The sequence below is a fragment of the Sorghum bicolor genome, chromosome 8 (genome assembly GCF_000003195.3).
Source record: "Sorghum bicolor cultivar BTx623 chromosome 8, Sorghum_bicolor_NCBIv3, whole genome shotgun sequence".
Classification (NCBI taxonomy): domain Eukaryota; kingdom Viridiplantae; phylum Streptophyta; class Magnoliopsida; order Poales; family Poaceae; genus Sorghum; species Sorghum bicolor.
The window spans coordinates 9310110-9335969 of record NC_012877.2 but is presented as its reverse complement, the minus strand read 5'-3'; the positions used below and the strand labels follow the sequence as shown (position 1 = coordinate 9335969).

At 47.7% G+C, this 25860-nt stretch overlaps 1 protein-coding gene across 1 annotated transcript; it reads right to left on the bottom strand.

The window, feature by feature from the left end:
* Nucleotides 1830–19985, bottom strand: LOC8084787 (exosome complex component RRP42). The gene is made up of 8 exons (XM_021445795.1): nt 19787–19985; nt 19214–19343; nt 19060–19116; nt 18604–18696; nt 17926–18004; nt 16920–17044; nt 2984–3127; nt 1830–2619 (listed from the first exon to the last, which is right to left on the bottom strand). The coding sequence occupies exons 2-8, from the start codon at nt 19340–19342 to the stop codon at nt 2383–2385; spliced, it is 864 nt and encodes a 287-aa protein (XP_021301470.1). The 5' UTR covers nt 19343; nt 19787–19985; the 3' UTR covers nt 1830–2382.

Genomic DNA, 25860 nt, shown 5'->3' with positions numbered 1-25860 from the left:
CTCAGAGTTTTCCATATTTGTGCTGCAGTATGCATAGCTTCCACCACTTTACTAACCGATGGTGACATGGATGATAGTAACCATGCCACTATGGTAGAGTTTGTTGTGTGCCAAACTCTCCATTCAGGGCTAAGCTTGTTAGCTGGCTCAACACAATCTTCCCTCAAATAGTTCTCTACTCCCTTTCCTCCTAGTATCACTTGCACTCTTCTGGACCAACTCAAATAGTTGTTACTTCCCTCTAACTTCACGTCATTTGGAATGAGCTCCAATTTGAGCTCACGCACCTCCCTAGGACCAATCAAATTCATCTCTATAAGCCCCTGAATCATCGACTTTATCTTCTCTTTCAACTCAGCCTTAGTAACTAGTGGAGCACCTCCGCTATTACCCTCAATGTCTCCTGGCTTCTCTAACTCTTTTCCTGCATCCATCTCCCTCCCCAAATCAACTTCTCCACAAATAAGACCAAATCACCTCACTACACACAAGTGGCAAAAACCTCCACTTTCACTCACAGATCACAGAGCAGCCCACCAATCTCCTTCCTTTTCTCTTTTTTTTCTTTTTTTCTCCTTTTTTTTCAACAGAAACCACCCTTTTTCTCTCTGTTTGTCAGAACGCACGCGTCGTTCCTCACGCTGCGCAGCACGCGCACGCCTGCACGCGCCGCCATCGGCCCTGCTCCCTGCGCGGCTGTGCCCTGCTGACTGCTACTGCCGGTGGCCGCGCAGTACGCCTGCACGCGCCGCCGACCCTGCTCCCTGCGCGACTGCTGCTGCCGGCCGGCCGCCGCCAGGCACCGCGACCACGTCCGCCAGCACACCCGCACGCGCCGCCGGCTTCACCGCAGGAAGTCCGCCGCCCTTGCGCGTCGCTCCACCGCAGGACGCGCCTCCTTCACGCCCGCATCACCTCCGCGTGACCGCGCTGGCCCGCGCGATAGGGCCTGCCTCCGCACAACGCCGCCGCCCCGCGCCGACCTGCTTCGTCTCCAGCTCGCGGCTACACGCTCAGACGGCCGTGCCGCCTCCACCGGTACGCGAAACCCTAACACGGGCTCTGATACCATGTCACGATTTGGGGATTGGGAAGGTTCTGATGTGTGTCGTAAACACACACACCCACTCTCTATTCATTTGTTTCACTTTTACATAGGAACCCTCTTACAAATATATATTTACACCAACACAATCTATACAATCTGCTTTTCTGTTTCTATACAATCACAATTTGCTAGCACTTTTGCCACCTACAAGCACAAATTGCTAAAACTTGTGCTTCCTAACGCAATTCACGTAATACAGCTTCCTCTAAATACACAATTTGCATAACACAATGCTTGTGCTGCAGCGTCCATGCTCCCAGTACAAGCTTGATGAGCTCAATGCACCCGTGCTATGCAGGACCTCCTGAAAATGACGCAGTCTGCGACTTGCCGAGGGCAGCCTGGACCTCCACCATGGTGGCCGCATACTTCAGCAGGGCTCCAACAGCTGGCGCAAGGGAAACCAGCCTCTACGGGCAGCGGGAATGCGGAGATCGCTCCCCGAGGCAGCTAGCTGGGCAGCGCAACATCTGGAACGAGGAGACCAGGGCGCCGAGGGAGGAAGAAGAGATGGAGATGACACGGAGAGATGGCGGTGGAGGGGAAGAAACAAGCGGCGACCGGCGAGGACGGCGACGGAGTGGCGCTTAGCGGGGGCGGCGCTGCGTGCCATGGGCTCGGCAAGGACAGCAATGGGACGGCACAGGGTGCACAACTCACTGCATCGGCGAAGACGGCGGCAACGGTGTCAATTGTTGTGCCTATTCACGGGACTACGGGAGGCAGGACCTAGGTGGGCTAAGATGAGGGATGATCTCATTCCAGTTATCGAGGGACTGCTGGAGAAGAAAAGGTGAGGCATCTCTGTCAATGCGGCAGTTTTATGAGGACGAGGGGTGGAATTGATAAACTGTCGGCATGCTCTTAGCGTCTATTGATTCAATGTTTCTTCCACCAAATTGGACTGATGTGCAACATGTGTCTGTGTTCCAAATGTGCACATTCCATCCTCAAAATCCCTATGCCGTCAATTAATTCTTACATCAGTTTTAGACTAAATCCCCGCGTCGGGAATTCACCAGAGATTAATAATGCAGTAACCCCCGACTGTGTATGTTCGTTTCATGAGAAGCAACACCAGTAGACCAGTAAACTGGAGAAAGTGGGCCGGACAAATCGTCAGCTTCTGCAGTGCCCGTGTTCGCTCCCATCATTTTAGTGGACGACGTCAACAAGTTCAAATGAACTCATACTTAGATCCAAAGCGAGTACTCCTACATGAATAGTACTTCGCAATTAGACGGCGCCACATCTGCCCGCTCTTTTTTGTTTCTTTACTCTTCCACTTCAGCTTCGGCGGCAGCTATCTCTGAATCCAAGAGAGAGATGAACTGCTGGCTCACATGCTTGGCGACAGATAGCATATCCAAAATGACGCTTGGGTCCAGCCCTGCACCTCCCCTCTTGCTAAGCCCGCATATTTGGCCGTGCCTGTTGACGGACACCGACACTGCAGAACTCGTCTGGGATTCTTCCTCTGAGGTGGCGTCAACAATGTAGTGCCGACCCACCTGCCATAAGCAACAAAGATAACTGATTAAACACAGGTATCGCATGAGAAAGAAAACATAAGGCAATTGTTACTGGGGGTGCTCAATTGCTTGCTAGGCAGTGACAGTTTTTAATGGGGCTCAATGTGCTGGGGTATTCAACTGGTACAAATTTCATATTTGTATGAGATTGCCAAGACTAATATGAGAATAGAACTGAAGCTACTCGATAGTCAGCAGCTCAAACCTCTGAAGGTACTCGAGAGTTACTTTGCTGACGTGTTGGACCATTCTAAAACATTTTTAACACAATCAACATGCAATCAATAAAGCATATGTCTACTCAACACCAAAGATAAAAGAGTTAGGGAAGGAAACACATTACCTTGGTTAATGTAATTATAACAGGCACACCGGAGGTGTCGAACTGCAGAAATTCCTCATCGCTTACATTGACCTCGGGCTCCTCTTCTGATGCAGCACTAACAGAAACATTAACTTTTGGGATACCAGTATCACTCAGAGCAACCTGCATGTACAAAGAATGTTAGCACCCTATTTTGTCAAACTGCCAACTAAAGCACAGGCATCATGCAGTTCATAAAGCATAACAAGGAAATATGACAGTAATGTAAGAACACTGAAAACTGCTTAAAAATGAACTACCACAGAAACAACTCAGATTTCGTCAATAGGTGTCAGAAACATGTTGATTCGTACAAGCTTTACAAATTAGTAACTCCAATTTATGCCAGGTTAACTAATTGCAGTGATTTATGTTTTACATTCAGAAAAAAAACACTTTATTTCAATAGAATCATTTGTGCTTATGCCAAGGGTTGTCATGTCACTTGACCACACTTGTCACAACACTGGGGTAGTGACCGGATGGGGTACAACACTGGGGTAGTGACCGGATGGGGTACAACACTGGGGTAGTGACCGGATGGGGTAGGTGCGGGACGTTCCTCCAGTTTCCTGCCCGTGGTGGCTGTGTCAAAGGAGGGCAGCAGGGAAATGAGATGACAGAGAAGGGAGGTGAAAATTCGATTGGTTGTAGTTTCCTGTGTTAAGAATATCACATGACCATGATATCCGGCTGGAGTGCATGGGTGATGTTGAACACTTCTCAAGGTTGAATGGATCGGCTACCGGCTCCATAGGTGTAGGATCATGACTTAGCTCCATGACTTGTTCCTGTGGTTGTAAAGTGTTGAGTAATAGTGACCATGTATAGTTAAACCAGTGCATGCTCTTGCATGCTTGTAACTTTCCCTGTAACGCCACGCTAGGGGCTCTTCCTAGCCTATATTAACATGGAGCGGTGAGCCTGAGAAGGCAATCACGTTCAACCCATTCTAACATGGTAATCAGAGCCTAGGTTCCTTTCTAGACTCGATCATGTCTTCCTCTTCTTCTTCCATCGCCGCCAACCCTTTCCAGTTCTCGCTCATAGGCTGCCCTGTTACCGAAAAGCTATCCAAAAACAACTTCCCTCTATGGAAGATGCAGGTGCTCTCCGCCCTGCGTGGCTGCCAGCTCGAGCACTTCATCCAGCCGGAAACGGCGGCGCCGCCCAAGCAGATTCCCAAATCTGCTGAGAAGCCGACGGAGCTGATCGACAACCCCGAGTACAAGGAGTGGGTCGCCAAGGATCAGCAGATCGTCAACTATATCCTGACCTCCATCTCCAAGGAGATTCAAGTGCAGGTATCCAACTGCACCACGTCGGCTGAGATGTGGAAGGTGATCAAGGACATGACCGCGTCGCAATCTCGCGGCCGGATCATCAACACGCGCATGGCCCTGGCCACCGCGCAAAAAGGATCCGCCACCATTGCTGATTATTTCAGCAAGATGAAGTCCCTCGCTGATGATATGGCAGCTGCGGGCAAGCGGCTGGAAGATGAGGAGATCGCATCTTTCATCCTCGCCGGGCTGGACGTAGAGTTCAACCCCATCGTCTCCTCCATCACCTCACGCGTGGAGCCCACCTCCCTTGGGGAGCTCTACACCCAGCTGGTGAGCTGGGAGCAGCGCATCGATCTGCAAAACGGCGGAAGCTCCGGCTCATCCGTCAACGCCGCCACCCGTCCAGGGCGCGGCGGCGGCTTCAAGCGCGGCGGTGTGGGACGCGGCGGTGGACGCGGTCGCGGCAACAACAACGGCAACAAGGGGCGCCCACGACAGACCGACGCCAATGGTGATCCCATCATCTGCCAACTCTGTGGCAGAGAGGGACACTCTGTGGCGCGCTGCTTCAAGCGTTTTGACGCCTCCTTCACCGGGCAGCAGGAGCAGCCGAGATCGGCATCGTCTGCGTCGTACGGGATCGACACCAACTAGTACACCGACACCGGCGCAACTGACCATATCACGGGTGAACTTGATAAGCTCACCGTGAGAGACAAGTACCATGGCAACGACAAGATCCACGCTGCAAACGGCGTAGGTATGAGAATCAGTCAAGTTGGTCGAAGTTTTGTTCGCACCCCAAAAAAAAATCTCACTCTTAATAATGTTCTTTATGTTCCTGAAGCTAACAAAAGTCTCGCATTTGTTCATCGTCTCACATCTGATAATCATGCCTTTATTGAATACCATCCCAATTATTTTTTTTATTAAGGACCAGGTGACGAAGAAAGTAACTCTTAGAGGAAAGTGTGAAGGCGGCCTTTACCCCTTGAAAGCATGGCCATCACCAAATAAAAGAACTTTTGGCGCTGTCAAGTCTTCTTCGGCCAGGTGGCACAGTCGTCTCGGCCATCCCTCATTTGAAGTCGTTCATCGAGTCCTTAGCAAAAATAGTATTCCTTTTGTGTCGGATTTGAATAAAGAAACAGTGTGCGATGCCTGTCAGAAGGGCAAAATTCATCAACTACCCTATCCTAGATCCACAAGTGTCTCTTCACAACCTTTAGAACTCGTGTTTTCTGATGTATGGGGTCCTGCGCCCACTTCTGTTGGCAAAAACAATTATTATGTTAGCTTTATTGATAATTTTAGTAAATTTACATGGATCTATTTGCTTCGTCATAAGTCTGAGGTCTTCCAAAAATTTCATAAATTTCAAGCTATGGTTGAAAGACAATTTGATAGGAAAATCCTTGCTATGCAGACAGATTGGGGTGGGGAGTATCAAAAACTCAATGCTTTTTTCCAACGTATTGGTATTTCCCACCATGTTTCATGCCCTTATGCTCACCAACAGAATGGTTCTGCCGAACGTAAGCATCGCCATATTGTTGAAGTTGGTTTATCTCTCTTAGCCCATGCTTCTATGCCGTTGAAGTTTTGGGATGAAGCGTTCATAACTGCCACATATCTTATCAATCGCCTGCCTAGCAAAATTATCCATGATCAAACTCCTCTTGAACGCCTTCTTCATCGAACACCAGATTATTCTACCCTACGCACCTTTGGTTGTGCACGTTGGCCAAACCTCAGACCATATAATTCTCACAAACTGCAGTTTAGATACAAACGCTGTGTCTTTTTAGGCTACAGTGTTATGCATAAGGGATTCAAGTGTCTAGATGTTAATGAAGGGCGAGTCTATATCTCCCGTGATGTCATCTTTGACGAGCAAGTGTTTCCCTTTGCCGAACTTCATCCCAATGCAGGCGCCAGACTCTGATCCGAAATTCTTCACATCCTCCAACTTTGCAAAATCCTTCACATCGTTTTGGGGGCAACAATTCTTCTGATCATCTTGATAATGATTCCCTGCGTACTAACTCTTTGTTTCAGCCTGCAGCACAGGAAGAAAATTCAGCATCAAGCGAGTCAAATTTGGCCCCAAACCGGCGACGTTTTATGCCAGCCGATCACTTACCCATTTTGGCAGGGACAGGCCTCGATCCCGGGGATGCTTCGCATGCGCCTTCCACTGCAAGGCCGACAGGATCGGCCTCGGATCCGGTGTCGTTAGGCACGCCCCCTCCGGCATCCTCTCCGCGCTCGCCAGCTGTCCACCCGGCTCCGCGGACGGGGGACCAGGCCGCCGCACCGACCGTTTCACACAGAGGCGGATCTTCCTCGAGCCTGACGCCGCCGGGGCCGCCAGGATCTTCTGCGACCCCCAGCGCTTCCGTACTGCTCGCCACATCGTCCACCGGATCCCCTGCGCCGGCCTCCTCCGGATCTTCTGTGCCCGCTGCTGCACCAGTCCCTCAGCGACCCGTTACGCGTCTTCAGCAAGGTATACGAAAGCCTAAAATTTATACTGATGGCACTATTCGCTATGGTCAATTAGCAGCTACAACTGAAGGACCTATTGACTTGCAACATGCTCTAGCGGATAGAAATTGGAAACATGCTATGGATGTTGAATTTGATGCATTGATTAAGAACAAAACATGGCATTTGGTTCCACCCAAAAGAGGTAGAAATGTGATAGATTGCAAGTGGGTCTATAAGATTAAGAGGAGGTCAGATGGGAAAATTGACAGATACAAAGCACGACTAGTAGCTAAGGGTTTTAAACAGCGCTATGGAATAGATTATGAAGATACTTTTAGCCCTGTTGTCAAAGCTGCTACGATCCGTCTTGTTCTGTCATTAGCTACTTGATGTTCAAAATGCCTTTCCGCATGGTTTCCTTGAAGAAGAAGTGTACATGGAACAACCACCAGGCTATGAAGATAAATCCAAACCTAACTATCTATGCAAACTTGATAGATCCTTGTATGGCTTGAAACAAGCACCAAGGGCTTGGTACTCTTGGTTGTGTGCTAAACTTCAGTGCCTCGGTTTTGTACCTTCAAAGGCAGACACATCACTCTTCTTTTATAGAAAAGGAAATTATGTCATTTATATGCTTGTATACGTTGATGATATCATTGTGGTCAGCTCATCACAAGAAGCAGTCAAGGCTCTTCTCCGAGATCTAGAAAAAGATTTTGCCATCAAGGATCTTGGTGACCTACATTACTTTCTTGGTATACAGGTTCAAAGAAAAAAAGGTGAATTGCTACTGACACAAGAAAGGTATGCAGCTGACATTCTTAAAAGAGTGAACATGCAATTGTGTAAGCCTGTCAAGACACCTCTAAATGTTACTGAAAAGCTCTCAATCACTAGTGGTACTCGGTTGGAAGTTGAAGACTCCACAAAATATAGGAGTATAGTGGGTGCTCTCCAATATCTCACTCTCACACGGCTAGACTTGTCTTTTTCGGTTAACAAATTCTGCCAATTTCTTCACTCACCAACCATCACTCATTGGGAAGCTGTAAAGAGAATACTGAGATATGTTCAAGGAACAATCGGCTTAGGTTTGACGATTAAAAGGTCTAACTCTATGCTTGTAAGTGCTTTTTCAGATGCTGATTGGGCAGGTTGCCCTGATGATAGAAGATCAACAGGAGGTTTTGCAGTTTACTTGGGCTGTAATCTTGTCTCATGGTGTGCACGGAAACAGCCCACTGTCTCAAGGTCGAGCACGGAAGCTGAATACAAGTCATTGGCCAACGCTACTGCAGAGGTAATGTGGATACAAAAGTTACTTGACGAGTTAGGTATACCACATCCCATGTGTAACGTCCCGCCTCAATGAGGCCGGGCCCGCTTACATCTGGCAGCTTTTCTAGGACATAGTCAGCCCCCACAGACCAACACTAGCCTTTTCTGCACACTTTGTCCTCACTCGTGCGCACCCGGGAACTACTTCCCGATCGGTCACCCATCCCTAAATTACTTTAGGCCAAGCACGCTTAACTTTAGAGTTCTTTCGAGATAGGCTTCCGGAAAAGAAGTTGCAACTTGTTGGTATGAGTCTCCTATTAATCCTATTAAGCCCTGGGCCGGGTGTTACATCCTCACCCCCTTAAGAGATCGACGTCCTCGTCGATCAACCCCAAGCCAGGAACATCCCCTCTTGACCACGTCTGTGCATCCAGTGCCAGCGCATGTGCCATGCTGTGTGACCACTCTGGGTCCACACCAGCCATGCACACCATGCCTGCACAACTACGACACACGCGCCCGTGAAACCGCGAGGATCGGCTCTGATACCATTCTGTAACGTCCCGCCTCAATGAGGCCGGGCCCACTTACATCTGGCAGCTTTTCTAGGACATAGTCAGCCCCCACAGACCAACACTAGCCTTTTCTGCACACTTTGTCCTCACTCGTGCGCACCCGGGAACTACTTCCCGGTCGGTCACCCATCCCTAAATTACTCTAGGCCAAGCACGCTTAACTTTAGAGTTCTTTCGAGATAGGCTTCCGGAAAAGAAGTTGCAACTTGTTGGTATGAGTCTCCTATTAATCCTATTAAGCCCTGGGCTGGGTGTTACACCATGGCAGCCTGTCTTTGGTGTGACAATATAGGTGCAAAATACTTATCAGCTAATCCTGTCTTCCATGGTCGTACTGAGCACATTGAAATCGATTTTTATTTTGTGCGAGAAAGAGTAACTGCAAAACTCTTGGATATAAGGTTCATCAGCACCACATATCAGATTGCAGATGGCTTCACTAAGCCGCTTGCTGAGAGAAAATTGGTCATGTTCAGAGACAATCTCAACCTTGCTGACAAGTTGTGATTGAGAGGGGATGTTAAGAATATCACATGACCATGATATCCGGCTGGAGTGCATGGGTGATGTTGAACACTTCTCAAGGTTGAATGGATCGGCTACCGGCTCCATAGGTGTAGGATCATGACTTAGCTCCATGACTTGTTCCTGTGGTTGTAAAGTGTTGAGTAATAGTGACCATGTATAGTTAAACCAGTGCATGCTCTTGCATGCTTGTAACTTTCCCTGTAACGCCACGCTAGGGGCTCTTCCTAGCCTATATTAACATGGAGCCGTGAGCCTGAGAAGGCAATCACGTTCAACCCATTCTAACATCCTGCTTTATTCATTGATCACCAGTGATTATAAAGAGTTTACAAGCATAATTCTCTCCTAAATCTAGCTTGCTTAATTGACTTCTTCCTGATTGCTTTTTTCTGCGCCTGCATGATTCCCCGCTGTTGGAGTATATTAGTATTAGGCACATGTATGAAACTCTACATTGCTACCCTTCTAGGGTTGGCCCTCTCCCCCCCTTTCCCTCCTCTACCTGGGTGCAAATCGCCACCAAGGAACAGGGCCTGCACGCCGCCGCCGCCACCAGCGCCGTCGCCCATCCGCCCACCGGAGCCGCGCGGGGAGCTCCGCCCGCCGGGGCGCATCTGCCCGCGACGCAGCCGCCCCGTGCTGCAGACCTTCCGCCCGCAGGGGCCACGCGAGTGGCCCTGGCTGCCGGCGCTCGTCCGTCTGGTGCGCCCCTGCCTGGAGCCCGTCCGCTTGGCGCAACTCTACCCGGCACCACCTATGCAGGGGCCTTCTCCTCCGTCGCACAGGGGCCAACTGCGCCCAGCACCGTGGCCGATGGGGCCCTGGCCGTAGGGAACACCGACACGGGCTGACGCCGCTGCCGTGGAAGCTGCACCCGCCGTAACTGGTGTGGGTGCCCTAGCCACGGCTGCCGGACCCACTGCCATGGCCGCTGGGGCGGCTGCAACCGTCGCAGCTGGACTGGGGATGCCACTGGACGCCGCAACCCCCACCAACAACGTCCTACTACGCGTCCCAACCACCTCGATCTTCCCTGCCCCGCCTCCACCGCCCGCTTCACACCTCCACGCAGCGGGACCCGACTCCGTCCTCGCCGCTGCCCTCGTCGCTGTCCGAGCCACGGCTGCGGAGGGCCTAGCCCGCGTGCGTGAAGCCACCCTTGCTTGGGAGCGCAAGCGGGATGCGGTCGATGCCCTGGCCTGCCAGATCGCCGAAGCGGAGCAGATCCTCAGCCTCCCTGCCTCGCCCGACGTCGGGGCCACGTCCTCTGGCTCGGCCGGTCATCGCGTGGCTCACACCGCGGTCCTCTGGCACGACCCGGCCAACCCGCTCGTGGCGCAGCTCCACTACGAGGCCAGGGTGTCCAGAACATCCGGCTCCTGCTTCCGGTCGTCCTCGAGCCTGAGTCGCCTTCCTACGCCCGCTGGCGGAACCTGGTCCTTCTCACTCTATGTCGTTACGCCCTCGACGACCACGTCCTCCTCGACGTCGCAGGCGTTGTCCCGACCCCCTCGTGGCTGCGCCTCGACAGCATCGTCCTGTCCTGGATTATGGGGACGATCTCCCTCGACCTCCACGACCTCGTCCGCAACACTCCGAATGCTCCCGGGGCTTTGCTGGCGCTTGAGGGGCAGTTTCTAGGCAACGCTGAAGCCTGGGCTCTGCGGCTCGATGCGAGCTTTCGGACCTTCGTCTAGGGTGACCTCTCCGTTGGTGACTTCTGCTACCGAATGAAGAGCATGGCGGACTCCCTCAGCGACCTCGGCTGGCCCGTGGAGGACCGTCTCTTGGTCCTCAACGTCCACCACGGGCTCAGTGACCGCTGCGCCCACCTCCGGACGTGGATCACTCGGCAGCGGCCCTTGCCCACCACCCTGCAGGTCCGTGACGACCTTGTCATGGAGCAGCTTACTCAAGAACTCTAGCCTGGGTCCAACTCCGCGCCGGGGTCCTCGTCCTCCTCGACTGCTCTCGCCCCCACTCCCTCGCCACGTTCGACACCACCCTAATCATCCCTTCTTGGTCCTCTCCCCTCCCGGGCCGAGCGGGGGTGGGGGGCCATGGCGGCCGCCGTTGCCGCGAGGGGGGGAGAGACGTGGCACAGGTCGTGGGGGCAACACGGAGCCAGCACCTCCACGAGGTGCACCCTGGCCCTCCTTCCACAACCCGTGGTCAGGGCACATCTCCATATGGCCATTCCAGGCTCCTGGTGGTGAGCCTCGCCCACTGGCAGCCATGCGCTGGTGTTCCTCCGGGGTTCCCCTCAGCGACTCCGTGGGCGGCACCTCCCGGCGCGTACTCCACGTCCACATGGGCTACACCTCCCGGCGCCTTGCCTGGGCCTGCCGGTTGGAACCCGACGGCCTTGGCCAACTCCTTCAACACTATGGCTCTGACACCACCTGTTGGGCCAGAGTGGGTCGCCGACTCTAGAGCCACTTACCACACCACTCTAAACGCTGGTATTCTTTCTTTTGTTCACCCTCCTTCTTCCTTTCTTCCTTCATCCATCATGGTCACACATGGGTCGTGTCTTCCTATCACTTCTGTGGGAGCCGTCGGCTCTCATGGCTCTTTTCGTCTTCCTGATGTTCTCGTTGCACCTTCTATGGTTCACAACCTTCTCTCCATTCATCGTTTTACAGTGTTCTATTGAGTTTGACTCTTCTGGTCTTACTGTGAAGGATTTGGCTTCCCGGCGTCCTCTTCTCCGGTGTGACAGCACGGGCCCCTTTACACCCTTCGGTTTCCGACGCCTTCTTCCTCTTCATTGCCACCTACCCTGTCAGCTGCTTTCGCCGCCACTACTTCCTCCACTACTTGGGACCGGCGCCTCGGCCTTCCTGGACGTGATGCCCTGATGCAGCTCACTCATAGTTCTGATATTCAATGTAGTCGGGCTCACGATGAGCAGTTGTGTCATGCGTGCCAACTGGGTCATCATGTTCGTCTTCCTTTTCATAGTTCTTACCATAGCCCGCATTTTTTATCTTGTACATTGCGACCTATGGACATCTCCTGTCATCAGTATTTCGGGATACAAGTACTATCTTGTGGTGGTTGATGATTATTCGCATTATTCCTGGACTATTCCTTTACGTGCGAAGTCTGATGCTTTTCCCGCGATCCTCCACTTCTTCACGTGGGTGTCCACACAGTTCAGCTTGACCTCAAGGTCGTCCAGTGACAATGGTCGGAAGTTCGATAACTCCACCTCCCGTGCCTTCTTCCTCGCTCACGGTGTCCAATTGCGCATGTCTTGTCTGTATACGTCCTCTCAGAACGGCAAGGCTGAGTGCATGATTCGCACTACCAACAACACCGTGCGCACTCTTCTGCTTCAGGCGTCACTCCCTGCTTGCTTCTGGGCTAAGAGCTTGCACACCTCCAACTACCTCCTCAACTGCCTTCCTTCAGTTGCCTACCCAGCTCCCACGCCACACCACGCTCTCTTCGGTACCCCTCCTCGCTACGATCACCTTCGAGTCTTCGGGTGTGCGTGTTACCCGAACACCACCACCACCGCTCCCCACAAGCTGGCTCCCCGCTCGACTCTCTATGTCTTTCTCGGATACTCTACGGATCACAAGGGGTACCGATGCTATGACCTTACCTCTCGACGCGTCCTCATCTCTCGCCATGTGGTGTTCGATGAGTCTGTCTTCCCCTTTTCCACCACCACCACTCCCACTTCCACCCCGGAGTTTGACATATCATCTATGTTTTCCACTGACTCGGTGGTCGAGCCACCTTTGCAGCTGCTTCCTGCAGGTACTGCTACGCCGTGACCGTGTCCCAGCTCGTCGATTGCCTGTGATACCCCTGGCCCTGCTCCCTGCCCAGGCCTCGAGGGGTCACCTTCCGGGCTGGCCCCCGCCCCTGCGCCCGACGCGGGTCCCAGGCCGGCGACTCCGGCCCCACCGGCGCGTTTCGCCCAGCCGGTGCTCGTCTACCAGCGACGTGCCCGGCTGGCGCCGCTGCCTCCGTCGCCACTGGTGGCCCCGTCTTCGTTGGGGTCACCTACGCCACCGACGACTTCTTCTCCACTAGCAACAACGACACCGAGGCCCCAAGCTGCCCGTGTCGCGACGCCGGTGTACCACCCACCGCTACTTCACCGACACCCACGTCATGTTCACCCTATGGTGACGCGACACACGGCTAGTACCCTGCAGCCCCAGGCTCTTGCGGCGATGCCCGGGGACTCGCAGGTCCCCCAGTACCCCCTTCTGTCCGCGAAGCCCTGCTGGACCCTCACTGGCGCCACGCGATGGAAGAGGAGTATGTGGCGCTCCTCGCCAACCGGACATGGGATCTGGTGCCTCGTCCGCCGGGCTCCAACATCGTCACCGGCAAGTGGATCTGGACTCACAAGCGCCAGGCTGACAGCACTCTTGAGCGGTACAAGGCTCGTTGGGTTCTTCGGGCCTTCACTCAGCGCCCCGGTGTCGACTACAACGAGACTTTCAGCCCAGTGGTGAAGCCGGCTACCGTCCGCACGGTGCTCTCGCTAGCCCTCACTCGCGGGTGGCCCGTGCATCAGTTGGACGTCAAGAATGCCTTCCTGCATGGCGTCCTCACTGAGACAGTCTACTGCAGTCAGCCGGCAAGGTTTTTTGACTCTTCTCGTCCTGACATGGTGTGTCGGCTCAACAAAGCTCTCTACGGCCTCAAGCAAGCCCCCCGGGCATGGAACCATCGGTTTGCTGCTTTCCTACTGACCCTGGGATTTGTGGAGGCCAAGTCAGATACCTCTCTGTTCATCTATCACCATGGCGTTGAGACTACGTACCTGCTGCTCTGTGTTGACGACATTGTCCTCACAGCCTCCAGTGAGTCCCTCCTTCGCGGATCATAGCCTCACTTCAATAGGAGTTTGCTATGAAAGATCTGGGTGTGCTCCATCATTTCCTCGGGGTCACTGTTGAACCTCATCTAACCGGCTTACTTCTTCACCAGCGTCAGTACACTCTTGATATCCTAGAGCGAGCTGGGATGACTGACTGCAAGCCTGCTCCACTCCGGTTGACACACAGGGCAAGCTCTCAGAGGCCGAGGGCACCCGAGTGACAGACCCCACTGCATATCGGAGTCTTGCTGGTGCACTTCAGTACCTCACCTTCACCCGGCCGGACATCACCTATGCAGTTCAGCAGATATGTCTCCATATGCATGATCCCCGAGAGCCACACCTCACTGCTCTCAAGCGGATCCTTCGCTACCTCCGTGGCACCGTTGACTTCGACCTCCTTCTTCACCGGCGCTCGTCCTCCACCGAGCTCATTGTCTACACTGACGCCGACTGGGCCGAGTGTCTGGACACTCAGCGCTCCACCTCCGGCTACGCCGTCTTTCTGGGCGGCAACCTGGTGTCCTGGTCGTCCAAACGCCAGCCGATCGTCTCCCACTCCAATGCCGAGGCGGAATACCGCGTTGTAGCTAACGGCGTGACTGAGGCGTCCTGGCTCCGGTAGCTCCTCACCGAGCTCCATAGCCCTCTCTCCCGGAGCGCGCTGGTCTACTGCGACAACGTCAGTGCGGTGTACCTCTCCACCAACCCGATCCAGCACCAGAGGACCAAGCATGTGCAGATCGATGTCCACTTCGTCCATGATCGGGTCGCCATCGGCGATGCTCGGGTCCTCCACGTCGCGACCACCTCCCAGTTTGCCGACATCTTCACCAAGGGTCTCCCGTCTTCGACCTTCACCGAGTTCTGCTCCAGCCTCAACATCACAAGTGGCTAGTTGCATCTATGGTGGGGCTCGTGTGTTGTATTTCTTTTCGTGTCCAGTCTGCAAACTCCGCTGCGCCGGTAGTTTAGACTGTGGGGGGTGTTGGAGTATGAGTATTAGGCCCATGGGGCCCATGTATGAAACTCTACATTGCTACCCTTCTGGGGTTGGCCCATTATGGAAAAATCAGAACTATAGCACCCGCGCAGAAATAGGCAAGGGGATCATGCAGGCGCAGGAATAAGCAATCATGAAGAAGTCAATTAAGCAAGCTAGAGTCTAGGAGAAAATTATGCTCGTAAACTTTATAATCAGTGGTGATCAAGGAATAAAGCAGACAATTACAACCAATCTAATTCTCACCTCCCTTCTCTGTTATCTCATCCAAGCCGGTCTGGAAGCCCTTGACGACAGAGGTGAGCTCACTGATGCCGGAGGTGATCGTCGTCTTAAACCCCTCCTGGGATTCCTTGCGCAGAGTCTCCTCGAGCTGCTTGAGGTGATCAGTGTTGCCGGAACCCATGGCAGAATTGCTGGAGGCTGATACCAAGTTGTCATGACTCTGGGGTAGTGACCGGATGGCGTAGGTGTGGGAGGTCACCGGCTGTTCAGCTGCTGGTTTCCTGCCCGTGGTGGTTGCATCGAAGGAGGGAGCAGGGACATGAGATAACATAAAAGGGAGGTGAAAATTAGATTGGTTGAAATTGTCTGCTTTATTCCTTGATCACCACTGATTATAAAGAGTTTACAACCATAATTCTCTCGTATACTCTAGCTTGCTTAATTGACTTCTTCCTGATTGCTTGTCCTGCGCCTGCATGATCCCCTTGCCTATTCCTGCGCCTGACTTTTTCCTGCATGATCTCCTTAACCCTTCTTGCCTAACTAGTCCCTATTCCTGCGCCTGTAGCTATTGCCGACCATAACAACACTCTTAACATAAAAGTGGGACTTATAGAAGAAATGCATCAGTGAATTTTTGGGAGTAGTAGTTTAATAATTATACACAGCTAATCAGATATTGTTAAGCTAGCATAGATAAAAAAATCTTCTCACAAAAAGAAAGTAAAAATAAAAATAAAGGAGATAGAGAAAAGGAAATTAAATCTAAGGGGTTCAGATTACACACCATCTCCTGATGAGTGTAACCTTCACCCTTAACTAAAATCAGAAATGGATTCCTAACTTTCAAAGCCAGAAGGGGTCAACAGATCAGAGAACCTATTTAATTTAGAAGCAACAAAATGGGAATTAGTATACTATAATATGCCTTGTTTTGCAGTTCTCAAGGGTGAAAGACTTTTCAACAGCTGGGAGCATAAGCTGGAGTTATATGCTTATACCCAAATCAAAATATAAATGAAGAAAACAAGATGGTGCATGCAGATTCCCATTGAAGGAAACATCAGTTAAAACAGCTGCACCGCGTTCAATACCTAGTTCGCTGGTTAATAAGGCTGTCAATAGTATTTTTAACTAGTTGGTGATGCTTTGCGCAAAGTTTGTCCCTCACACTACAGATATTCAACCTGGTTGACTGGTTAATAAGGCTGTCAATAATATTATTTAAGTAGTAGGTGATTATTTCTTTTTTATTTCTATTCAAGAAATAAATCAACATATGGAAATTTACCAAAACTTGGTCCTCAGTGGCAATTCAACATCGGCATGTATAAATAAGTTTTCCTTAATTTGCTCGGAGACACTCTTTTTAAGTTTGTCAGTCATCAGACAAGATTATTTGAAGCCATCGCAACATTTATAAAATCATATTAAGATAACATATAAGCACCTCTATCAAATGAAACAGAGAGTAAAGAAACCTATGGAGTCCTGTTATTGAACATTTTAATATTTTCCATATCTGATGCAATGATAACTGTCTATGAAGAACAGATGACACTTTTTCCACCAATGCATTTGTGGAGTGGAAACACTAGACTCCGTTCAAAGAGTTGCACAAGAAAAATATGAAATTTAAACCTGCAACTAACAAGCAACACAAACCAAAAGTCACCTTTATTGCAGCAGCTAGCGCATCTAGCAAATTCCCATCAGAACTGACCACAAGCCCATCAATGTACAGATCCCAACAGACCTTTCCCTCAACAACAATTAGGGACGACAGATCAATTGCAGCACCTGAAATGAGGATGCTGTTAATTGACACTAACAGATGTGATGCCAATTCAATGCGGTGTAGTCAAGTATATACCAACAAAATGCTGCTGGCATGAGTTTGAATTGAAATAAAACTGTATATACAAGCAAACAGATGGATAACAAAATGAGAATCTGTTTCTCATAAAAAATTTCTTGACTATAACAAACAACACAATCAAAGAAGCAGAATTGCAACTGATTAACACACTAATCTCTAAATGAAATCTCCCAATAACCTGGAAGTTTAAAGAACAATCACAGATATGACAGTTCAGCAACTTTAGTGCGCAATCAAACAAGCAGCATTGCAACACACTAATCTCTAAATGAGATCTCCCAATAACCTAGAAAGTTTAAAGAACAATGAAAGATATGACAGTTCAACAACTTCAGTGCACTTAAAATCACCTTTATACCAAATGTAGGACGACTGGCAGAAATAATGGCATGCATCTGTTTTTGGTCCAAAGATCATCCATAACACTTGTAACATTAAGTACTACACCTGCAACTAAATAGGCATGACAATGGCAATCGATGGTGATGAATGCAATGCCATTCTAGTTGGTGTATCCAAATAAATGTGCTTAGTATTGGTACCATAGGTCCAAATTACTAGGTATAATTCACTGGCTAGGAAAAGCTTAATCTAATGAAGACACGTCCGATCAATTGCCTACCAATTGTAATGACACAAAGAATGTCGTCACCCATGTTCAAATAGTAGTTCTAACTGATGATAGAGAAGAAATGATGCAGATATAAGGAGTCTCAAACTATGGAGATCAGTGTACACTAAGACCTTGTCCAAAGCTACGTCAAATGCAAGGATTATAGGGATGCAAAAAACTATATGTTACCTGCACCACTTTTACCACCTAGCAAGCATCTTTGCAGGGCAGCAGAGAGCTCAGCGGACAATTCCTCAGAACCTCTACCCTAGAAAAATCCAAATAAGATAAGCATTATACAAAAGTAAAACTATAAATTTTCAAACAGAATGAAATCTTAAGAGGAACAAAATAGTGTTTCCCTTTCTACATGTGCCATAAGTTATACAAAATGTGGGGTTACAATAATGGTAACGGAATATGTATTCCTTTCTAGCAGCATTGTTTTACCAGACATTGCTAAGCAAAATACTGTTTTCTACTACCTGTAATGGAATGAGCACACCCTGAAAAGGGATTTATCTGCTAAAGCACCTGTAAATAATAAAAGCCTCTAGTAACATAACGTCAAAAAAAACTACTATCAGAAACATTTTGAGACAAGCTTCTTCAAATGTGCCCCCGTGATTTCTTTATTTTTCATAGTTAGCAGGCTCATTGTTTCTTCATATTCAATGCCACATCATTAGCATTCTATAATAGAATTTGTGCAAAGCCTAAATGCATATCCCATAGATTCATAGAAGATCTAAAATATTTAGAAATAAACACCACAACCACATTGCTAAATAATGGGCATATGAGAAATCAAATAATGTATCAGACTCTGATTATTTCATTTTTATCCAGACACAGGAAATCACCAACCTCAAACATAGGCTCAGCTGTTGGACTACAGTCAACAAAAATTGAAACTTTTCCTTTGTCAGGATGAAGAATGCTTGGTTTTCCCAGTTCAGCCTGCAGATGCCAATTCGTCGAAAACAAAAGAAGTCAAATAAAATTACAGATGAAGAGGTACACCACACTATGTCTAACAAGTTTATATTACTACTGTTGGGCAAGTTTAAGTACTAATAATATCAACAGATATGTTGACTCTCAATCGTAATGTTTATTGTCATTCAGAGCTTTGCAGCATAGATGCCTGATGCTTAATTAGAATCAATAATTGATAACCTCAATGTCTACAGAAAATAAGAGTTGATTGGTAGGAATTTAGAAGCAAGTTCAGTATATAAGATGCTGTACAGAGGATTGAACTGAACATGCAAAAACATTGGCATCACCCTGTTGGAAGCAAAAGCAAACACGAACTCTTACCTTGACACTAGCAATTATTTCGGTGACCCCCAATCTAACACGCGCTGAGCCATTCGCCTGTAACAACCACCAACCTGAAGTAACATAAACCCGCCCAGAAAGAAGAAAAGAGAAAAGGCCATGCAGATGCGACCAAACAAGTTATGAAACCTGCCTGTGGGATGACTCCAGTCTGGACAGAAAGGGCCCGGAATTGCAGTCGCCTACGCCCATCAGTGCGAATGTCTTGTGCAATGCCACCGTGGATGAAGTGCTTCTCCCCTTCTGAGAGCCCCATCATCATCCTGGACACAGCGGGACAGAAACCAGCACAACGGGTCTCAGAGGCATTTCACCAGGGTAGTATAATAAACAATTTGGTACAATCCAACCAATACACAATATGGTATACAGGTAAAAAGAAATGCAAGGAAATTCACTATATACAAATATGAAATGAAATAACCAAAAGTATGGCTAAAAAATATCCTGTTCGATATCGTGGCAGAAATTATATTACGTTCCTACTGCCAAAACAAAATAATTGAATATCATCATGCTATGTTTGGAGGTCTTAAGCTAAGAATCTCAGTCAGACCTAACCGAATCCATAATCCCATGTTAACGTACATTGATTCACGTTAACATTGTCCTGATATCCAATTCTCGGCTCTAAGCAAAGAAACCTTGCAAATGCTCCAATTAATGTTGTATATACCAAGCGATGGAGTACAACAGTACAACACACCAGAGCGGGCTGGGGAGGCGTGGTGTTGGTCCGCGTGGCCAGGTGAACAGCCGAACAAGGTCGGCGTTGCTGGAGATTGGAGAACGCGCGGCGGGCGGCGAACGTCGGCGCGGCCTGGAGAAAGCGCGACGGGACGGGAGTTGCTGTAGCTGGCGTACGACGGCGGGTGGCGGCGGTTCTGGGCGTGTGGACACTTGGACGTGCTAGGGCCCTGGCCCCTGGAGTAATCGAGTTGTGTTGGGCCGGTTTGGGCCTTACATGGGCACGAGTAATAAAACAAAGCATTTATTATAATTTTTTTTGTTTTGCGATTAGCATTTATTATTATAAATTTAAAATAGAATTATTAGGTACAGCATGCCGAGGCCCCAACAAATGTGCGAGCGACCATCATCTAATAAGGGCCTGTTTGGAGCTCTATGAGATGCAAAATTCAAAATACCAACTACTTTGGAATGATGAAATGCAAAATACCAAAATTTTTAGGGTTACGTTTAGTTTTGTCCAAAATACAGAATTTATTGCTCTTATTATGGCCTCTTGAGGCTCTTCTAGGCCTCGTTCGTTTTGGCCGGAATGGCCCGTTTTGCTGCTCAATCCGTGTGGATTGTTGCTGCCCGTTTTGAAGCCAAGCCTGCCTCAAAATGCACTTCGGTTTGGGCTGGCCTGGAAAGAAATCTGGCTAGGTTTGGCCATTCCACCCCCCTCCACGGCCCGGAACAAAGCCCAACTTCCTACCCTCCGGATCAGAGTTAGAGCTGAGGCGGCGCGAGGTACACGTGAGGAAGAAAAACAGAGAAGCGAGGCAACCACGAGCACCCGTAGGACGTAGTAGAGGCGGCGATAGTGGGGCGGTGCGAGACGATGGTGACGCGACTGACTCCAACCTTATGTCCTTCCCCTTCCTCGTCTCCTCGTCCTTCTCGCCGGTGATCCCTCGCTCTCCCCTTCGTCCTCATCTTCTCTCCCTCCTCTGGGGTTCTTGGATCTTGGACAGCGAGCACGATCTTGGGCGGAGTTGGGGCAGGCCCGCTTCAACTCCTCAAGGTAGACACTGTTGGTCATTGATATCCTGTTGTAGCTTTGGTACTGCACATTAACTTTTTTTTATTGATGACAAGCACTTAGATCTATTTGTGTTAGTTAAACACCTAGATGTGTATACATGTCGATTCTTGGCAGGATTCATCTCTGGTTGAACCGAACAACATCTAGGAGCCCACTAGGATTGGTTTTGCTAGGGAATTGAATCCAGGCTTGGAATGAGTGACAGAAGTGGATCAACCGGTTCCAGACCTGGATTGATTCATCTCCTAGATTGAATCCTATGAAAATGAACGAGGCCTTAAGGTTTTTTTTGCCTCTTGAGGCCAAAATCTAAAATAGAGAATGACAACCATTTTGCTAAAAATTTTGCATGGTATTTAATTCCATTATGCAAAATAATAGACCAAAACTCAAAATTTTTTGAAATGAAATGGGAAGTAAACACCCTCTAAATATGAGAATGAGAAATCTGCTATTAGCCAGACAAGCGGGATGCAACACTTGTAAACATTGCCGCTTTTAGGACACTGTTCCCTTCCTCCCATCTTCCCTCTCCTATCTTTTTTCTTGACCTTTGCCGAATAACCTTTTTCTACCACCAACGCCATTAACTGATATCATTGCCCATCTATCGTCATTTTAATCTTATATTCTTGGAAAGCAAACCTCAATGTTAACTCTTCCATAGGGTTTATAGTTGCTTGGACTTCTCCACCAGCTAACTAGAAGCCCTCCTAAATGTGCACGTGAGGAACAGCTTGTGAAATCAAATTAAATCGGTGAAACTAAAGTCATTTTTGCCTAGTAATAGTAAGCCAAAGTCATGAAAACATAAATTTTTCTTGGCTCATCTTGGTCCCTAAACTCTCAAACAGTCACCAAGTTTGCAAAGGCACTTTGGACATTTGACCTCTTCCACCAATTCCTCAAAAACAAAAGATTTCTGAACATTTTTCAGAAGGGCGTTTCACTAGAGAAGTTGCTTTTATAACAAAAAAAAATCCAAGGGGGTTAGGCATACATAATTTGGAGGTACAAAACAAATACTTGTTGAGCAAATGGCTCTTCAAGCTATTGAATGAGGAAGGTTTGTGACAAGAATTGTTGAGAAAAAATACATAAAAGATAAAACGTTAGGGAGCTGTACCAAAAGGCTAACAGTTCTGAAAAGGACTGATGAATATTAAAGATACTTTCATGAGCTTTGGTTCTTTCAAAGTGAAAGACGGCTCACAAACCTATTTTTGGACGGACACTTGGTTGAGGAACCAACCACTGAAAGATAAGTTCCCCTCGTTGTTTAATGTTGTGAGGAGAAAGCAAGACTTGGTGGCAAGAGTACTAGCATCAGTTCCCCTAAATATTTCCTTTTGCCGCAACCTAGTGGGTAGGAATTTAAGGGATTGGCATAGGATTGTCGCATCCTTACATGATGTGTACTTACAAGGAGAAAGAGACACCTTTGTTTGGGCAATGCATTTGCATGACAATTTTCTGTTAGATCAATGTATGCTACATTAATAAATAACAAGGTCAGGGTGCCACAATATATTTGGCAGATTAAAATACCTACAAGAATAAAAGTCTTTTTATGGTATTTAAAAAGAGGCGTCATTCTAACCAAAGATAACCTCGCCAGATGCAACTGGACTGGAGACACAAAATGCACCTTCTGTCACTGTCCAGAAACTATTCACCACCTCTTTTTTAAATACTTTCATGCTAAATTCCTATGTGAAAGCTCTAGTTTGGTTTTGGATAATTGATAAAACCTATGTGTACTCACCTTTGTCATGAGTAAAATACAAAGATAGGTTGGTATACACCAAGTGATGGAGCTAGATGATGGTCATGGTGATGGAGGTAACCAAAAGATGATATTTAAGTGCTCCAACTTGGAAAAGAAGAAAGAGAAAAATTAAATGGGCTCAAGGTGTTTTGCCACTCAAGACACCTAGAGGATGTGAGTGGATTTAGGATAGATAACCGTACTATAAAGAGGGAAAATCTTTAATTACAATGGTTATCTAGTGCCACCAAGTATGTTTCTCATTTGCATTTACCTAGTGCTTAGTTACGCGGTGAACTGCATGAGAAAGCCTATAAAAATATTTGTGAAAAGCTAATTTATATGTCCAATTTATTTTAGAATATTTTGGTGAAATTAGCTACTTGAAAAGGTGCTGAAAATTCAAAGAAGGTGAACTGTTGTCCAGATGTAAAGGAACTGTAAGCTGCTGAAACAAACTAAATTTTATAAGTAGCTGAAATAAGTTGGAAGCAGTCGGAACCAGCCAGAAACTAGTGCACAGTTTAACAGCAAACAAGTGAAGGCTTTTGCAAGAAGCTGGAAGCATTTACGACTAGTTGGAACTAGTTAAAATCAGTACACAGCTCAACAGCAAGCAAATGAATGTGATTGTAGGTAACTGGAGGCAGTCGCAACCAGTTAAATCCAGTGTGCAGTCCAACAGCAGGCAGGAGAAAGAAAGTTGAAAGCAGTTACAGCTAGTTGGAATCAGTTGAAAGAATTTACAGCTGCTACTTGCTGTCTGTCTCGTGCGTAAGAAGGAAAAGGTAGACAGGGACCATGCTTGCATACGTTGCATGTTGTGGAGCTCTTGCCATAATAAATGAGAGAGAGAAAGAGAGAGGTGTTTTGCATGCTTGCATGCATGTGTGAGCACAATTTGAGAAAAGGAGGCAGCCATTGACCTTTGCTATTCATAGCGTGGAGTCCACTCAAGTACAAGGAGGTACTTAATTATTTTGAGGTGCTGCTCATCCATTCAAAAAGGAGATTGGCAGGAGTGCATGCGCGTGGACTGTTGGGCGGTTGTAGCTCTTTGCCACTTGCTCATTTATTTGATGGGGCCCATTGCTGAGAGAATGCAGAGGGTCACTCAGTGTCTGTGCTGCCTGTTGTGGCAAACGGCACTGTTGTTTTGCCTGTTGAAGAGCTGGCTGGCCAAGTAAATTTAGGCCGAGTGCTCCATTTTCCTTGCTCTCGGTCTCTCGCAAACACAGAACAGAACGCTTCACTTCTTTCTTTCCAGAGAACAGAGAACTCGAACTCCCCTCTCCCATCTCTCCCAAGTACTAATCCTACGAGAGATTTTTGAGAGGCCTGCGTGATTTGATCTAGTGAGCTCGTGAGCATCTCCTTTCCCTCTCATAGCTTGGTGCTCATCTGAGAGAGGATTGAGGGAAACCCTAGGTGCATTTGAAACTGCATATTCTTGTGGCACAAGGTGATTGTTGTGATTGTGGATTTCTTATTACTCTTGGTGATTGCCGTCACCTACACATTTGTGGATTTGTTGATTGGCGAAGGGATTTGGTGATTGTGTCCGCCCCCAATCAAGGTGATATTTGTAAGGGGTTCTTGGGCTTATTCTCCGGCGGAGTGCCAAAAGTCTCTCTAGTGGATTGATCGTGTCATTGAGCTACCTCACTTGTGGGTAGGTTCTTGTGATGCCTATTTGTTGGGCTAGGTTTGTGAAACACCTATTAGCCGCTGAACCACCAAGTGTTGGTCGACACAACGGGGACTAGTGTGCCGGCAAACACGTGAACCTCGCGAGAAAAATATTGGTGTCAATATTGTGATTGGTGTTCTTTCGGTGAATATATTGATATACATTGTGATTGGTTCATCCTCTACACATCGGTATTAATTATCTCTCACCTCTTTACTTTCTTGCAAATTAGTTTTAACTAGTAGACTAGTTTTAGCTAGTTGTAACTAGTTGTAAAGAGTAGTGACATAGCCATTGCTTGTGCCTAGAGATTATAATAACTAGAATTATTGGATAGGTGGCTTGAAACCCTTGTAGAGCTAGAGTAAAATTGCTTTACGCCTTTTGTTATATTAATCCTTTGCTCTAGTGCCTTGTAGATTTTTAAAATAGGCTATTCACCTCCCCTCTAGCCATATTAGGACCTTTCACTATAGCGCACTGTACATTTACTGTTTGAGATTGCACCTCTCCATAGCATAGACGATTTATTTGATAATTGGTCTAAGATGGAACACTCGTAGTTTCCTATTATTAACAGCAGCAACAATATTATGCTGGATGATTTGGATAATAAGAAACGAAATGGTTTTTGACAAATGCAGGCTGAAATTTTTTTTGCAGGTACTATTCAAGGGAACCCATTGGCTTCGGCAACGGTCAAGACTGCAGCAGTGGGACTTTCTAAAGGACCAGCTACTATTTGCTAGACAATTTTTAGAGACATCAGCTCTGCATTTCTTTAGATCCAATGGATGGTTATGATCAACTAAGTTTATTTGTACTTCATAGTCAAAATTTTTCTTTGCATTCATTTTTCCTTACTGGTTTGGGTCCTTTCTTGGTCGATTGACCGATTTGTGTAATAAATGGTCTGATTCTACCTTATGGTAGATGAAGCCGGATATTAACTATCCTTTATTAAAAAAGATAATTCAAAACTAGAGGTGTTTGTTTAAGAGAAGCCAGAGCCCTACCATATGGTCCGGCCTTAATTCATGTTTTGTTCTTTTCTCCATTGCGGCAACTAGCAAGTGTCTACATTAAGATGTATTTTCTTTATACACATAAAGGAAGTCATTTAGGACATCGATACGGTCTTCAAAGCTTAATTTTGATTTTTTGCTTTTATAAAAATATTTATCAAAAAGTGGTATATGTATATTTTTATAAAAGTATTTTTTAAGACAAATCTATTCATATAATTTTTATATTTTCAAACTTAACGACTTAAAAAGAACTCGATGGAAGGAGCAGACCATGCCCCCATTTTTTAATTAAGAAGATGCAAGGCTCAAACTTGGGTCTCTAGAATGAGAGCGAGCTCTAGTAACCAGTCACCCACAAAAGCACTTGCAACAACTTAAAAGTTATTCATGATTTATATTTCCAATGTTTGACTCAAACTTTGTCTAAAATAATTTTTTTATGGATATGGAAGGAGTACTTATTACTTAACAACTTAACCAAAGATCTAATCAAAATTTAGGGCTAGTTCAAAGTTTTGGC